Source organism: Pyrgilauda ruficollis, unplaced genomic scaffold (genome assembly GCF_017590135.1).
Source record: "Pyrgilauda ruficollis isolate IOZ18807 unplaced genomic scaffold, ASM1759013v1 scaffold14, whole genome shotgun sequence".
In the NCBI taxonomy this organism is placed as follows: domain Eukaryota; kingdom Metazoa; phylum Chordata; class Aves; order Passeriformes; family Passeridae; genus Pyrgilauda; species Pyrgilauda ruficollis.
In genome coordinates, this window is record NW_024512543.1 from 4,091,273 (window position 1) to 4,109,323 (window position 18,051).

Below are 18,051 nucleotides of genomic sequence, written 5' to 3' on the forward strand. Positions count from 1 at the left end.
GGCAACCACAGGTGAGCAAGCACCACACTCACTTTCATTTTCTCATCAATAAAGCAGAGGTGTGATGTGGCCAAGTAAATAAAGTTTATCTTCATGAACCACTGGGATATCCTTGGATGAAAAGCTGTGTTAAACTGATAAAAACGTAGTTAGTAATAAAGAAGTGCCATAAACATCACAGAAAACAGGCTCTTGTTTTTGGGGGATGATGCAGCCAGTCGCTGAAATGCAACTAATTGCAGTGCTTGACTTCCAGGCGGCCGTGCCTTGTGCTGCAAGCAATTGCATGCTGTAGGACAAGGCTTCCTTCCCCTAGGAGGACTATGTCCTGTGGCAAGAGAACTGCTAGCATATTCAGATCACATCATGCCAAACATGCAAACAATGAAAGAATAGTTTGGGTAGCAAGGCACCCTAAAAATCTAGCTCCAAGCCCCTGCCATGGGCAGGGTCACCAGTAACTTGGCTTTATAAAGGGCGTTAGCCCTGACGCCTTATATGTACACAAGTTGTGTAGGCAATGTAAGAATCTCTAGCACAGTATTTCAAAAGTGACAAATGAATTTACCTATAGGAAGATTCCAACACCCATGGTCATTTGGTTGTTGGTTCCTCTGTTGAAGTGTCAGAGCAGAAGGTATCACACAAACCTGTTTGCAAGGACTGCAGAAGGAATCCTTTTGCCATTTATTCAAACAGCCACTGCTGGCCACAACAGTAAAATACTATCCTGTCCTCCAGTTAGTCAGCATCCGGTCACTTATATATCATAACTGGCTTCTAGTTTCCATTTTCTTGCTTCTGTACAGGTATACCTACAAATAAGTTTCTTTGTGATCATGTCAGGAAGACTGATGTGAGCAACAGCAACAACAATTAAACAAAACTGCAAAATAAGCCAGAAAAAGGATTGATTTTATTAGGAATGGTACATTTAAATACATGTAAGACTTTGGGATTAATTTACATATTTCTTCCAAAAATGTTTCCCTTCTTTGACAATACAGAAGTTAAAAAAAAAATCTAATTCCAAATTGTAAGAACAACAGTATTTGCAGTGGAAATTTCTATTAATCAAAACAACTGTGCATTCCGGAGATTTTGACTACACTTTTCCTGGGAAATTTTTTTGCTGCTCTCATTACTAAAATAACCTTCCTTTCCATCAAGACTATTGCTAGTCATACACATGTTATTTAGTATCACACTTTTGGGTATGAAAGCTATGTCACTTTTATAAACATCAAAAACATGGACATGCATATTGACATTTCTGTGCAGTTTTATGAAGTCACCTGTCAAATAAGGCCTATACATACAATACCACATACTAGTGAATTACTGTAAAATTATTATAATGGATTCCCAATAAACCTGACATCTGGATGGTATGTCTCATTTTAACAGAAAATTCCAGCTTTCATTACTGCTTAACATTGTATTAATCCATTATCCAAGTGAGCAATATTCAACTAACCAATGTGTATTCCTGAAAGTCTTTTGCAAATTAAGCATATTGTCAAGGTCATGTAAAGCTGGAACTTAAACAGCCTGTTAAGCCAAGCAACAGGGAAAAAGGGGAACTCTAAACTAATTTTATCTGGTCCATTCATTCTCGCACAGAAAAGTAGCCACAGAACCTTAAAGGAATTAAATCTATACTTCCTGTTCTCAGACTTAATACCAAGGACAAAAGCTAACATAGTATTTTGGAAGTCAAAGGCCTTGGAGGTGGAGGGGAAAGTAGGGGCAAGAGAGGGAGAAAGCAGCGTATTGTCTCATCCCATTACCTCAGCATTATGTGTACATAATATATCTATGATAGAAATGTTTACTAATAGCAGGGAAAAAAATAAAAAAGACTTCCCACTCCAGACTTCACTGAAAGAAGAAAGCTGACAGCCAGCCCCTCCTCACAGAGATGGCCTATTTGATGACAGGCACTTTGGCAATGTAAGAGGAGGTCACCCTTTCATCATGTTAACTCTTCCCCTCCCAGATCTCACATATAACTCATCTCAAGTCTTGAAGAAACTTGAATCAAATTAATTAATACATCTCTCAAAGCAGGTTAACTACGGCTATGAGCAGAGCTCGACCTAGAACGAGATTTTCTTTTAGAAGAAGAGGGAGAGGGGGAAGAAGCTATCAAGCTGGAGCGGTGGCTTTTGTGGGAGTAACTCTTTTTAGGAGTACGACTGCGAGAACGAGAGCGGGATCGAGAGCGAGATCGGGATCGAGAGCGAGACCTGGACCTGGACCGGGACCTTGACCGGGACCGGGACCGGCTGTCCGATCTGGAGGATCCTGTAGACCTGGACCTGCTGCGAGATCTTGAGTAACTCCTTGATCGAGATCTGCTTCTAGAAAAACATAATTAAAAGCTGTAGTCTCACCTCTTACTAAATTTAAAACAATAATGTAAAACTCTCAACTACTTTGTATGCATAGCACACCCATCCGAACATGTGAAAGCGCTATTCACAGCATTCAGCCATTTCACAGTGCTGCTACATTTCTGCTATGCTCCATCCTGACAGTATCTTCTTCGGTGAAGGTCATCAGGAACTGCTGACCTTGACACTCTACTAGTGTGGCAAAATATGAACTGTCTAATAAAAGATGCCACTCCCCAGCTCCTGCCAGGAGGAGAGAAACCAATTTTTAGGCAGGGGAATCTCTATCAAAGAAGAACTCTTTGTCTGCATACACCCTGCCTTGAAGTATCATTTAATTTATCAAGAAAAACACAGAAATGGAACTTTATACCTGTGGTGCTTATTCTCTCTAGAAATGCCTTGCAAACAGGAGTTTCTTTCAAGAGCCTAAGAAAGTCTTTAAAGGTGTGGATCACCAGCACACTTTAAGGCCTTAGAGTTTTAACACCTTCACTAGTAATTCATCCCTTTTTTCATGGAAAGAGACAATGAAAGAGCTGCAGCCAACATGTTTTTTTAATGACTGAACAGTGTAACTGCTTAGGAATAATGCAAGCAAACTAACTGATTTTTTTACTTTCATTAACAAGCTGGCTTTCACAACTATTTGTGAAATATTTTACAGTACTGTGAAACAGCCTTCCTTTAAGTTAAATATTTTTAATATCAAAATTCATGTTTTAAGAAGTTCTTTATAATACCACATTTTGTCTTTAAAAAAAACCTTCACTCTCATCCAAAAGTGTTCTATTTACCCTGTTTCAGCAAGTTAGTTCTTATCTTTATCTGTTTACACTGCTAAGAAGTGGTCCTGTGCAGTGATATTTAGCTTGGGGCCAAAAAAACTACATAAACTTTGGCACCAATACTACCCTAACCCATGCCCTCAGCAGAATTTTATCATGCCAGGTAACATACCGATGCCTTCTGTGGTCTTCAGTCAGTTTAATTCTGCGTCCATTCAGCTCAGTGCCATCCAGTTTTTCCAGTGCACTCTTCATGTCACTGTAAGATGCAAACTCCACAACCCTGTATACACAAGGAAATTAAAGAAAAGTTTCAGAGAAACGAAAAAAGTAAGGAAAGCAGGTCTGGCCCTTTTAAATCTGTTGATTCACAGCTTTCTGTTTTATCTTCTGAAAGCTAGTTTTTAACATGGTTAGTAAGAAAATATGACACCAACAGTCCTAGCTATCCACACCTCTCACACCTCCTTAAACAATACCAGAGCTGCCATCTGCAAGAAGATGGAGAAAATGCAGGAAGCTACACAACCCTGCATCACCTGAGGAAATACCTTTCAGTCCTCCACTAAACTGCATTCCAAAGCTTTCCCTGAAACAATACATGTTTGCAGACTCTTCTGCTCTATTAAAGAATTTTAATAGTGAATAGAAAGTCCGGTCTTAGTGATTTTTAAAATCTGAACTGAAAAAAGGGTGTGTTGCACTGGTTTGCAGTGGCCCTAGAGCAGTTTTGCCAGCACAGAAACTCTGCTCACACTTCCTTCCCTCCTGCTTTGTTGTGCAGGACCTTTGTAGTCTGCAGGACTGAGAACAGAGAGTGGGCAGGTAGGTATTCCCCACGGAAGTTGATTATGTTCATTTCCCATGACTTTGCTGAACCAGTGTAAAGCAGCCACAGACAGGAGGTGTTTTAGCCTCAGGCCTCAGATCATAAATGATTATATAAAAATAAGACAGCAGGACTTAACATTTGAAAGGAACTCTCTCTTCCTTTCCTGCTTTCATACATTGTTTCCATGTTAGAGAATAGAGACTGAACTACTAACTGACAGTTCGTGTTTTAGATTGTTTTGGTTCTTTAAGTGGAAAAATTTCAGCATCTGAGCCACCCCATAGATTTATATTTCACTTCTTCTGTATTAGAGGAAAAATCACACCTTCAATAGTTTCAGCTATCACAAAGACACAAAATTAACTTACCCTTCATTCCTGTTGTTTCTGTGTGCATCAACATAGGTGACCTCCCCTGCCTTTCTCATGACATCTTTCAAGTCCTACAGCAAAAGTTAAAATTTTAGTTTGAACAGGACACAAATCAGTCAGGTAGCAGAATATTCCCCTAAAACTCTCCCTGCTGAAACAGCTTAATGCTTTTTAATTTCTACATATATAAAAAAAAAAAAAAAATTTAGAAAAAAGTTTCTGAAACAGCTTATGTAATAGCAGCTGCATACAGAAAGGACCCATGATTTTACAGCTACAGTGAATAAAACACTGCTTTCAAGATAATCCTACATCCCAAAACCAGCTGTTATGAAAACAATACTTAAAATACCAACACATCCCCTGAAATCAGAACTGAGAAGTGTAGTAGTATTAAATCCAGATTTTCGCAACTAACGCCCCAGTTAAATGACATTCCAATAAATGCAGACAAATTCAACCTTTATGCTCACCTCCCCCAGCTTCAAAGCAAAATTAAAAGCAAAAAGGTCTAACTACAATGTAATTAAAAATTTTACAAAGGAATTTTTTTCTTAAATTTCATTTGAGTATTCGTCACACTATAGTGTCACATCAATAGACATCTTTGTCTTAAACTTAACAGAGGCTAAACATGGACAAGTAAAATTACTTGCTTAGCAATAGGAGAAAGCACAAAACAAATAATGCAAAAGGTCACTAAAAAGCTAAACATTTGTCTAAGTTAAGGCAGCACTTTTACCCAACAGTATCTGGTATTTTATAATCCCACGCTACTTACCGCAGCACACCACAAGTGGCAGGTGATATAAGAAGGTACCTTAAGCAAAGAGCTGCTTGTCCAATACCTAGCTGGCCAAGAGGAACTCTCTTACATGAGAAAGGCAGTGATGGCTCATAGCAATATGCTTCACGGAGGTACCAGCCCTGAAAGCACTGGACATAGTCTCCAGTCTCCAGAAGTGGCTAAAGAACCCGAGGATGATCTGTGCTAGCCAATCGAGATCAAACCCAGGCAAACCAAGATCTAGACTGCCAAAAAACAGGAGTGTCATAGGAACCAAAAGGAAAATTCAGAACAGGCCAAACCCTAGAATTTCAGCCACTAGAAAACCCCCAAATCTTTGGTTCTTTTTCCTCCACACAAGAAAAATGAAGGTTAACCAAATCAAGGTTGTTAGAAGAGGTTCAAAATGCACTTGGTTAGAATTAGAAATATGCTTAAGGAACAAAAGACTACAAAACAAAAAGCCAAGAAAAAACTTTAGAACATTTGCCACAGAATATAAAAAAAGCTTAGTTTTGTCTAGTATTTTGATTCAATAGTTTTATGTTAAAAACTGGCATATGGAAAGTAGTAGATATATTCCTTGTTTCACAGGTCTTAATACAAAGAAACGCTACTAGCAAATGAAAATTGGTCCCTACTAACACCATTAAAAACAATACTTCAGATTACCTCAATTTAGAGATGATGGACAAAATTTTGGCTCTGCTCAAGTCAATGAGAATTTAACCAGACCAGGACTGGTAAGTCAAAAGGAAGTTAGAAAATGTTAATCTACGCAATTATGTCCCAAATCAGTAACTTTAGGCTTTAAGATTGAGGCTCCTGCAATATGCTGAACCCTAAGAAACATTAACACGAAATATCATTTGTAATCACAATGTCAACATGATTAAGATGCCAACATTATTTCTCAAAAGAGAGGTAGTGTGCATGTGTTATAAAAGCTCAACATTCTGTAATTAGGGGAATGTTTTAAAGTTACCTGGTATCACCTAACCAGTGGAACAATCAAATTTTATCTTAAGTTTACTGTTCTGGGTCACCTTAAATAGCACAAGAAAACTCTGTTGTCCTTAGCAGCAGAGAGAAATAAGGTGTAGGACAACCATACATAGGAAAATATATCTTGATGTAACACAGACCTACTTTTCTCAACTGCTTGAAAATTTGATACTGGGAAACTGATGAGGGTGGTTGAAAAGCTCTGAACATGCAGAAATACATGTTTGCTAAAAAAAAAAAAGAAGAGTTCTAACAGTTTGTCTACTACTTAGAGATGGGATTATCTATTAACAACACAGTCAACAATCTGAGGAAACTGATCTGAATTTTTCTGGCTTTTTCTATGTTTAAATATCCCAACACCGTAACTTTTAAGGGAGATAGATGTTCTCAAAGTATGGGGATCTGGACACACCACAGATTAAATTGTGTGCAAGTTTAAAAGCAAGGTTCCATAATGAGTGCTTCCTAGCAGGGATTAGAAGGGAAGAATAATGGCACTACTGTTAATGGATTAGCTATTTTAATGTGTTATAAATAGCATAGTTAAAAGTTAAAACACTATAGTCAGTACCAAAGCAGTACAACTTCAAAAGTAAATGCAGCTTGCATATGGTTGTTACCTTCAAAAGATGTCTATTTAGGCAGGTATCGAAAAGTCTCTTATGCTAACTTATCATATATTTAAGAGACATTAAAACATTTAATTAGAATACTAAAAGATTCACCAGTACGAAATCTTGACTTGGGTGGGCTTCAGATTAAAATGTTAAGTACACATAAAGCCATTATAAATATTCACAAGTAAAAGAAAGTTACAAAAATGTTAATATTTTTTCAAGTTATGCATTTAACACTAAACAGCATTGTAGGATTTATTTTCCTTAACACTCCATTATAGCTTACTTCTCTGTTCCCTACTGTTGTTTCCAAGTGACAATCTCTTCATATATGTAACTGCATAGCAAACCCAGAAGATACTTAGATTAAATCCAGTTGATCTCCACATGAACTCAGCTGGTTCTCTTTAGTTATTCAATAATTAACACAACTGTTCTGTTATGAACCCTCTGAACCTGTCATGCAGAAGATAAATTGAGTTCAACTGTTTATCTGCATGGATTGCACCCAACTCTTACGAAACACATCAGCAGAGCTCCAAGCAAACCAACAAGCCTCCCTGTGGGGAAGTAGCTCCAAGACCGAGGCTTTGAACATCCAACATGTCCTACTGCATCTTTCAGGGCTTTGATTAAAGTCTCTTTATTCAAAGAATATATAGGTTAGTGAACAAGACTAAACTCCACTATTCACTCACCTTTTGTAAATACCATCTGTTGCTATGTCCTTACAAAGTGACACTGTACACTACACAGAACACAACTAAAATAACTGATTACATGGCTATTCTGTTAAAAACTAGCTAAATATTAGCAAAACATTAGCAAGAGGTGGAAAAAAAAACCAAAACAAAACAAAAAAGAAAGGTGGCAAGAAAGCTTCAAATTACAAGTACTGAAAGTTTGGGTTTAAAAAAAAAAAGTATCTAAAATAAGCATACTCGACACAGTAGCTCTCTTAAAATTCCCTGTATTAATGATGTATTACCAGAATTTTCCATCATTAACTGGGTCACAAAAATATTTTGCAAAACATAAGACTATAAATTACAATCAAAACAAAGACATGCACCTCCAGGTGTAACAATACAAAAGAATGACATGGTCTGAATTAATGCAATGTTTCAATATTTTAGAAATTATTTGGAGTCTTCCAAAGTTTTATCAGTTGGCAAACAGAATTAAGAATCAGTTCCCAATTACAAAATCTAGTTACATTATATTTGCACAGCTTTGAAACAAAAGACTTCTGTAAGTGCTTGAAAGCTAATTTTTAGCAATCCCTGAAGCTTTTTTCTTATTTTTTGTTCACATTAAATATTTATGATGGCTTTATTAAGAAATGCAGTCTACTTACGGAGTAGTAAAATAAGGTGTAAAAAAGAGGAGGTAAGATGCTAACTCACCTGCCAGCTGATACGGGATGAAAGGTTTTCAACAATGATCCTGTGTTCAGTACGAACAGGAGGCCCATACCGGCTGAAAGAATTCAAAGGAAAAAGAAAAAAATGCTTCAGTGTTAGGAATTTAAAACTTAAGAAATCTGACATTTTCTACAGTTTGCTGAAAGATTTAAGTAATTTCCTTATTGCTGGACTGCAGACTTGATTCTTCTTAGTCAAGAGTATATTTAATACTCCACTGGAAGAGTGTCCCAATTTTTTTCAGAACACTCAGATCTTCCAAGTATTTAAACAAGAGGACCCAGAGTCATAAAACTGGCAGGATGAGTATCATTTTTCCATTACTGCAAAGCTCTTCTTGTCTAGCACTGGCAATCTGACATCATGAACGTGACTACCATGTCAGATGCCCACGACCTTCAATCAAGCAAACTTGCTACTCTGAAAGTCCACTTTTAGCCTGGACCTCGGACCAATTATAACACACCAAGGTTACTGCCACTGAAGTAAAAAAAATCTAATTAACACGCTAGCATATGCAGATTAATGTTCCACACATTGGTTGGTAACTGGCAGCAATTCTGACTTTGCAACTAATGTGAAGGTTTATGTTCCTTGTATCTTCATCTTTCTTCCAAACTCTGCTCTGCATGGGCCACAGCTACGAACGTTTCTACAGAGTAAATTCTTCCACACATATTTCCTTCACACAGGTAGATACGAAGTGAAAAGACGTAATGTGTAGTTGTCTGGCAGAATACATGCAAATCTGCAGAACTTTCAGTGCACGTTGGCACAAGGTTCACCACTGGCCCTAATCACTGAAAGTGAACAACTCCACAAATACTGCGTGTCCTCTAGAGGTATTCTAGAGATGAGCTGTGTCCTGGTTTCCACATCCAATGGCTGGAGAGACACTCTCCTGCTTGGTCAGCAAACTCAGTCAACTGGTATTTACTAACACGTGCAGAAGTGTTTATCTTGTGCCCTAGCACTGCTCCTTTTCTAGGCTGTGCTGAAATAAGCATTTTGATAACCATACAACTGGAAACATGAAAACCTGGTTAGACAGTAAATACCTTGAATTATTGCTCTACAATATCCGACTTATCAAGTAAGTTTAATTTGGTGACAAAAGCTGCAATAGAGAAACTCTGCACTTCTCTTGACTTAGTGTTAAAATCAGCCAAACCAACTGCAGCAATACTCCTTCACATCATTTACATGAGAGCAGGAAGCAAGACCAGCGTAGTGCCTACAACATGGCAAAGGCACATTTCATAATAGGTTTGTGAACCTCTCCAAGACAGTTGTAAATCCCCACTCTCCTCAGCCTGAGGAGGCAAGTAATAGTAATGAACCTGCAAGGTTTGAGAACATAAAAGTTCTTTTGTGAAGCTACACAGGGAAACAGAGCTGGATCCCTAAATCACAACAAGAAAACTCCAGTTCTTTTGTTCCTGGAAGAGGAAAAGGATAGAGAGCCCAGACCACCTACCTAGATCCACTCTGCGACTGGTAGTAACTGAACCGTTGTGAGAATCTTCCCCTTCCTCTTCGGGCTCGAGCATGTTCAATTGTGACCCTTATGACAGGAACAAAAAAAAACAAAACAAAAACCCAAGCACATAAAAAAAAATTAAAACAACAAACTTCAAGTACTCAACGTTGACTTAAATCTTTTCACAAAGCAAATGTGCACAAACAAGAATTATCTTGCCCTTGCATGCAATGATTTATAACACAACCACTGGCATTTCTTAAAGAGCCAGACCAATGTTTTTTCTCACTGGCCTTCCTTGGATTTTCATGAAAATTGTAACAAATCTGTAATGCAGACAAACACTTGAATTTGCTCAACCAGAGCCCAGGAGAAAAGAATACTAAAATAACTAACAACAACCTAATGACCTAAAATACAGCTTCCATAATCACAATAAAAATTACAGCAACATTCAATGACTATAGATCACCTTACTGCAAACTGAAGTGCAACGATCCAAATGATAACAGGCTATCATCAGCTTATTTTCTGGTCAATAGACAGATAGATACTAAACAAGTTCAATTCACTCTTACTAATATTCCTAATGAGAAGATCCTGAGTTACCTTTGAAAGAGAACTAAGTGCAAGTAGAGAAAAAGGTCAGCCCTGCTCAAACCACACTTGCTCCAGTCCCAAACTCATCTTTGCCTTAAATGAGACTGGATACCAACAAATGTCTTTCAAGTTATGGAAGGTATAGGCCACCACAGGAAATGGGTGTCAGAGCACAAGATAACGCACTGCATTTAGATGCAAAGCACTTTTTCTATTCTTAAGGGAAATTATGGTATCACACTTACCTTTCATCACACAGCTCTTTACCATTTAGTTCATAAATTGCATCATCAGCATCCCTGTGGTCTTCAAATTCCTAAAAAGAAAATAGGAATAAAAATGTATTTTCCCTCGCAGTATATGCAAACACTAATAAACATGCTTTCTTTATAAATTTTACATTTCCACTGCAAGTACAAGTATCACCAAGATACAGCAAGTACCATCAAGAACTTTGAATAAGGAAGCTAGTTCCTAGTACATTTATGACTGAAAAGCCAAGACGTTCCTATTCATAATTTCTTCTCCCTCCATCCCACGAACTCCTTTTGCCTCCCCAATTGTTTCAGTATAACTTATTTGCAGGACCTATTAATTCAATTACCTGGTTTGCTAAGAAATATCTAAATACATTTGGGGAGAAGTTTTCCTCTTTCCACAAAGAGGAAAACTGAATATAATAGCATGAGCCGATCAAATGCAGGAGAGTTGTGCACTGCCAAAACTCTCATAAAATAAATTCTTACTGAACTGGCAAAGAAAGAGTGAACCAGAAAAAAGAGCCCTCCTAATTATTTCTGAGTGAATTCAATTCATTAGCTGGGCAAAAAGATGCCCATGTAAGAAGAGTATGAAACATAAGCCCTTCTTCAGCGCTGGCCACCTGTGGGTCCAGATCAGCTGTAACAAGCATAATTCCATTTACTGTTGCAATGGAATCTGTCACTTGGCTTTTGGCAGACATGCTGCTTTAGTCAGCCCAAGTAGCCTCTGCCCACTATCCAGCCCACTGGTTCTTGGCAAAGCTGCTTGTACAGCTCTGCAGGAAAGTAGGTCAAGAAATCTACCCAGATGAAAAACAGCACACTTTGTGCAGGAGGTGGGGGGTCAAAAAGTGTTATTTTTCAACCAGATCAGCTTCTCAGGTAGGTTCATTATATGTGGCTGGACAACTGCAGCAACACCATGAGAGGCAAGGGGACAAAGGAAAGAAATAAAGCAGAGAGAACAAGCAGCTGGGTAGGGACTGCTTGCAGCAACAGTGCAGACGGAGAGAAAAAAATTGTGGAACTACAGCTTGCAAGGAACGAACAACAGAAAATAAGCTTCTCAAGTTGAAGAAAGTGTTTGCATAACTATAAACTGCTTTTCAGAAGCAATACTGGCTTAAGCAATCTTCCCCCTTCTGCACTGAAATTTGTTTCACTACCAAGTTGAACATCACACATCCTTGCATGATGATGCAAAGATTATCTTAAGACACATAATTTAAGTCCAGCATTTGAAAGTATCAATCCTTGGCAACTACAAGTCCCATTATATCAACTACTTTCTAACAAACTGAACATCTGCACGTCTATCTAGCTTTACGGTTTGAAGTTTGAAAACACTATGCCCTGAAATCTACAAAATTTAAGTAAATATAGTTGGTTTCAAAGATTAAGCAATGATTTCAATCAAGCACAACAAAACATGTTTTTAACACTACAACAATGTTCACTTGGTTTTGTAATGTTTTATAAATACAAGTCTTAAATAACAGAAAGTAACGATGGACTGACAGCAGAAGGCCAGTAGAGTGCCATGAAGGATAATGCCATTCCATGTGTTTATAAATGACACGGATGACGGGATCGAGCACAGCCTCAGCAGTTTTAGGTCTGACATTGAAGTGGGAGGACAAATGGATATACCAGAATGAAAAACCATCCCACATAAAGACCTTGATAGGCTGAAAGATTAAGCAAGCAAGAATCACAAGTCTCAATGAAAGATAAAACACGAAGTGCTGCATGTGGCATAAGACAATCCTAAGCAGCACAATGTGCTGGGGGCTGAGTGGCTGGAGTGCAGCTCTGCTGAAAAGGACATGGAAATCCTCGTGGAGAGTCAGCTAAGCATGAGTCAGCAGCGTGGCCTTGCTGCAATGACAGCACATCTTAGCCTGGGCTGCATCCGTAGGAGTACAATCAGCAGACCAAGGGGTGCTATTATTACACCTTACTTGGCATTCGTTAGGCCACACCTGGAACACTGTGTCCAGTTTTGGTCTCTCCAGCTCATAAAAGACATTGAAAAATTGAACTGAGACTAGCAGAGGGCAACCAAAACTCATCAGAAGGTTGGATAACAAAGAAACGTTGAGAGAACTGTGTTTGTTCAGCAGGAAGAAAAGGCAGCTTCAAAGGAATACAGTCAGTCTTCCAAAACCTAGAACACCGTTACACAAACAATGGAAGTGATTTCTGATATGGGTCTACAATGATGGGATGACAAGTACAGGAGAAGTTGTTTAGCTGCAAAGAAAAAAAAATTATTCTGAGAACAATTACATTATTTATATAAATTTATGAGACAATTATTCAAGCTTATTAGTGATCTTTGAAAAGAAAATGGTTCCACCTAGGAACTAGAGGACAGATGACTGACTGACTTGCTTACAAGAGTTGAACAGAAGTTGTTCCTGAATGAGTCAACAGCCCTGCTCAGGAAGAGATGAGGAACACTGAAGGAAAGGGGACCAAGAAATAGCAGCAATTGGAAAGAGCACTCTAAATATAAACTGAGGCTCCTGTCTACATCAGCCGTTTACCTCCAGACTTTTAAGAGACAGGTATTTACCTGCTGGCAGTCAACAAGAAGCAGCTCATAATGCAGGGGAACCAGAAACCATCATGTGTAGGAGTAAAGGAGCAATATTCACATGAAACCGAATAGGCAAAGCCTGTCCTTTTGTTCCTTTCCAATAACTTCACTCAAGGGATTGATCTTGGCAGAGAGGGTGACATGTGAAGCCTGCCATTATGTGAGGGCAGTATCAGCCTTTCAAGTCTGAACTAAGTGCTGCACAACAGCTAATTCTCAATTCTCTTGAGATAATAGTTAAAACACAGGCGGATTCTGAGTCAATCTGTGAATCTGTAAAGCTGCAAAATTTGGACGTTTAGGAGCACAGAGCTCTAGAAAGCAGTGGTAGGTAACTGAGATACAGTGAACTGTCTATTTAATTTAATAGTCTGACAGACATATATGCCCTATAAACATGTACTGATGATGGATATGTTGAACTTCAGCTGCACAAGACCTCAAAGCTGTGCTGCTTGGATCCACCAGCCAGCACCTACTACACCTGTTGTCTTAGCCAACTGCTCTGCTTTGATGTCAGGCCATTATTTAAGAAATATGACCAAGCAGACTGCAAGGGCTGAGAGAGGCGCTTAAGAGGTTCTTATAAACTTTTCTTGCAGTCAAGACTGCAAAATTTTGTACTGTCATAACAGAATATTTATAAAGTCTTCAGAAATGAGGGGTAAATTTTAAACCCACAGAAGACTATGATCAAACACTGTATTTAATGTAGCTGGAATACTACCAAGATTTTGAGCAAAACTGGCCAAAACTGTAACTCAAAATCATGAAAAGCCTTCTGAAATGTATATTAATATTTTCAATTTCCCACTGCAACTGTTATCTTAAACATCTTCCTTTTCTTGACATCATCCTAGCAAGGTTAGTCCCCGTAAGCAAGAGCAAGGAAAACAAAGCTGTTACTTACCACAAACCCAAATCCATTTTTTAGATGGATTTCTCGTATGCGACCATATCCCTTGAAGAACTTCTCTACATCCCGTTCACGAGCGCGTGAGCTCAAGTGCCCAACAAAGACACGGCAGCCACTCATCTTAAGGGTGATGCTAAAAAAGAAAACAGCACCGTTTATCAGATTAACAAACTTAAAATAGCGTGATTAAGATCACTTTTACATCTCAGAAATCTTGGTTAAATAGGATTTGATTTTACTGTCCTCCAGGTATACATGTTAAAAGCCTGATTCTCTACAGCCAGAGAAGGGACAAAATCCTGTCTTGCTGACTTCTAGCAGAACCTACAAAGAACTTCAAGGTTTGTACTTTTTAATCATGAAACTTAAAATCCCGAAACTGCAACTTCAAAGATTTTACTGGGTTAGCAGCTGCTGGAAAAAAAAAAAAAAAAGAGAACAAAATTTGTATGCTAATCATTAAAATAACAACAAACAACAAAAAAATTAAAAACTTTTGTTTTCGCGTAGAAAAATTTCTGGAATAAAATTTTATTAGCACACAAAGATAAATGGTAGTCATAAAATTATCTCGATTTCCAGTAACCATAAATATAAGTTATTTTAACAGTCTATCTGGTTTTGAAGAAGAATTTTGCATTATGAGACCATACCAAAAATAAAAAAGGCTATTTGAGGCATTCAAATTTTTAAAGCCATTTCAACCATAGCAAAAATAAAAAAGGCTATTTGAGGCATTCAAATTTTTAAAGCCATCCACTGATCCAGGATATATAATCTGAGATATTCTATGTAAAACTCTATCTTTTACCTTAAGGTGTCACTTTTTCATTTATGTGGTTTAAAAATTTTTAAGATCTCATAACTGGAAAATATTAATTATTTGGCTCACTCAATGAGCTTGCTGTCATAGAAAAAACCAAAGAATTCGAGCCCTAAGGAATGGAAATATGACGTGATCTTGCACTACAATACCGGGCTCTAATGCAGGCGGAGTAAACAGACAACAGGTCACTTCAGCTGTGAAAATAATTCCAGTCAGTTTGAATGCCGTATTTTGAATTAATGTCATTTACCTTCTCTGTTAACGTGCACCCGGTTAGGTTTCTATTGAACACTTTCTTTACTCAGACTTACCATGCCATCAGAGACGTGCGGGAGTTTTGGAAGCCTGGGTACTGGGCTTTTTATGGGGCGAGGGGGTGAACTGTGACAGCGCTGACTTAGGCTGGCCTCAATCCCCGAACCTCGGAAGAGCCTACGCTGCCCTTTGCAGCCATTCTCTCCTTTGTGCTCACCCGTGCATTTCGATGCCCACAGGGAAATCCAATTCAGGGGGCTAGTTCAGCTCCCTCGCGGCGTGCCCAGTCTTCCAACACACGGTTTCCCTGGCGCACCCTTACCGCACAAACACCGGCCAGGCCAGCCGTGGGTATTAAGGGAAAGGCAGGCCCTCGTAGAGGAAGGACAGCCTTACGTAACTGTATGCTTTAAAACACGGCAAGAACAGCCACTTTGGCAACAGCGCTCATTTTGGGAACAACAGAGATTTGAAAGATTAAAATGACTGCGTAACTGCTGTTCGGTATTTTTAGTTCTAGAAAAATAAAGTGGGGAGAAGAATCACAGAAAGAAATGAACACGGGGTGGGTGGGTGGAACTGATCACCACTGAAACTGCCAAATACGCTGCGAAAAGACTTACGAACAACCCATCCGCGCGTTATTTACTCATTATCAAGGAGCACAATGGATGCGAGATCTGTATTGACACCTGCGCGGCGCGGAGCTTCACACGTCGCTCCTAGCACAATGAAATCCAGTTCGCTCGCTGACTACTCAGTAGGTGCGGAAAAGCCCTCGGGAAGGACAGACCCGAAGCAAGCGGCCATCTGCTCCTCCCTCCCTTCGAGAAGCCATGAGGATCCGGGACTGCGCCAGGCCTGCGGCCTGCCCAAGGCAGCCGGGCCCTCATCACGGGCCCGCCGCCATCGCGCCGCCGGCCCACGCAGCGGCGCCGGCCCCTTCGGCTCTTCGAACCTCTGCGCTCGCCTCCAATCCGCGACGGCTCCTCCCGGCCATCCCGCCGGGATCAGCCCTCCCCGCTCGCGGCAGCGATGGATGGCGGTCCCCCCCCCTCCTCCCCCCCGGCCGCGGCCCCGCCGAGCGCTCGGGCCTGCAGCGCCGCGCGGCGCCAGCGCGGCCTCCGCCCGCCGCCCCCGGGCCTCGGCCCGTTCTCGCCCCGCCGCATGATACCGCCGCCAGAACCCCGCCGGTGGCTCCCCGCGCCCTCCCCGGCCCCCCCCGCGGCGGAGGGGCGGCCACGCACCGTCGCGGAGCGGCGAGTCTTGCTGGCCGTGAGGGAACCGCTCTGCGGCCGCGGCGACAATGGCTGCCGGCTGCTCCACCGACCGACCGCCGCGCGACCGCCGCGCTTGCGCACAGCCGCCCGCGCAGCCCCACCCGCAGCGCGCCGCGCGGCACGACGGGAGATGTAGGCGTGGAGGGGGACAATGGCGGGGAGCTTAGAGAGCGGCCTGCTGCCAGCCCCGCCACGGACAGGGACATTCCCTCTAGAGCGGGATGTTCAGAGCGCCGTGCAGCCTGGCCTTGCACACTGCCAGGGATGGGGCATCCACAGCTTCCCTGGGCGGCCTGTTCGTGCTGAACTGCCTGTGACTTTTTGTCTAAGACATGGCGAAACAGATGGGTACCAACTGTGCTTAACCAGCAGAGGGGAGAAGGGATAATTCATGTGGAGCGTGGCGCTCGGCAGCTCGGCCCTGCCAACAGGGGTGTGCCGCGGCCAGCCCCTCACTCGCTGCCATCTTCCCTTCGCCCCCGAATCTGCTTTGGACAACGCCGCAGTGTTGTTAATCGCCGACACCAGGGGGAAACCTTGGCCGGGAAAGGCGCCTGCTGAAAATCCAGGCCTCTGTGCAGAAGCAGTTTTTCCATGAATAAACAGCACGTTCCTGCTTCTTCAGTGTCAGATATAGTCCCTTTATGGACTTCTTACAGAGTAATTAATGCCAGTTTACAGTATGATGACCAAGATGAAATTTATCTGTTTTGTCAATGCTTGTTAAGTCTTCACTGTCCCAATGCTTAAAATATAACTACAGTTTGGTCTGCCTATTTCCCCCCTTGTCTGACAGCATCATGTCTGGATTTCCTGTTTTAACTTGGAGTAAATATCTAAGTTGCACTTATGATATTGTATGTTAGATTCAGGCACCATTCAAATTTATTGCCCTCTCTAGGAGGGAAATAACCTATACATTAAACATCCACATAATAAATAGAATCTTTTAAGTTGGAAGTGATCCTTTGAGATCATCTGGTCTAATCCCCCAAGATTACCCAGGACCATGTCCAGCCAGCTTTTTGGTATCTCTCAAGATGTAGCCTCCACAAGCTCTCTGGACAACCTGACCTAGTGTTTGGCCACCCTTAGAGCAGGGGAAAAAAAAAAAAAAAAAGTATTTTCTTGTGTTCAGATGAAGCATCATGGGTTTCAGTTGTCAGTGGATGCTACTGAGGAGAGTCTGGCACCCTCCTCTTCATTCTTCCTTCCCATTCAGGTATTGATACACATTGGGCCTTCTCCAGGCTGAACAATCCCAGCTCTCTTGGCCTCTCCTTATATGAGAAGTGCTCCAGTCTCACAGTCATCTTTGTGGTGATGTGCTGGATTGCTTCAGTAAGTCCACGTCTCTTTTGTGGACATAACACTCAGATGTGGCCTCACCAGTGCTGTGCAGAGGGGCAGAATCACCTCTCTTGACCCTCCAGTGATGCCCTGGCTAGTGCAGCCGGAGCAGCCCAGGATGCTGACCGTTGTCACAAGGCAGCTGATGTGAACTCTTACTTGGTAGGAAAATGGAGAAATGTGACAACAGAACACAGCTAGCTGTGGTTCAAATAGAAAATTGAGGTAGCTATAGCTGGTGCAAGTATGTCTTACA

The 18,051-nt window shown here is 40.9% G+C and overlaps 1 protein-coding gene across 2 annotated transcripts; it reads right to left on the reverse strand.

The window, feature by feature from the left end:
- Window positions 1-894: 894 nt before the first annotated feature.
- On the reverse strand, window positions 895-16,558 carry LOC121349402 (serine/arginine-rich splicing factor 5-like). Of its 2 annotated transcripts, none has more exons than XM_041459741.1 (8): window positions 16,413-16,558; window positions 14,079-14,217; window positions 10,549-10,619; window positions 9,701-9,787; window positions 8,206-8,278; window positions 4,385-4,458; window positions 3,357-3,467; window positions 895-2,363 (listed from the first exon to the last, which is right to left on the reverse strand). In XM_041459741.1, exons 2-8 carry the CDS (start codon window positions 14,202-14,204, stop codon window positions 2,072-2,074), a joined length of 834 nt encoding a protein of 277 aa, XP_041315675.1. In that variant the 5' UTR covers window positions 14,205-14,217; window positions 16,413-16,558; the 3' UTR covers window positions 895-2,071. The 2 variants fall into 2 exon arrangements, with proteins under 2 accessions (XP_041315675.1, XP_041315676.1); XM_041459742.1 differs by lacking the exon at window positions 16,413-16,558 and adding an exon at window positions 15,222-16,200.
- Between the last annotated feature and the right edge of the window lie 1,493 nt (window positions 16,559-18,051).

Coding starts and splice junctions, on each gene's coding strand:
- LOC121349402 (XM_041459742.1), bottom strand. Junction 9,788..10,548: donor AAAGAGCTGTGTGATGAAAG/GTAAGTGTGATA, acceptor TCCTGTCATAAG/GGTCACAATTGAACATGCTC. Junction 4,459..8,205: donor CATCCCGTATCAGCTGGCAG/GTGAGTTAGCAT, acceptor CTTTTGCTGTAG/GACTTGAAAGATGTCATGAG.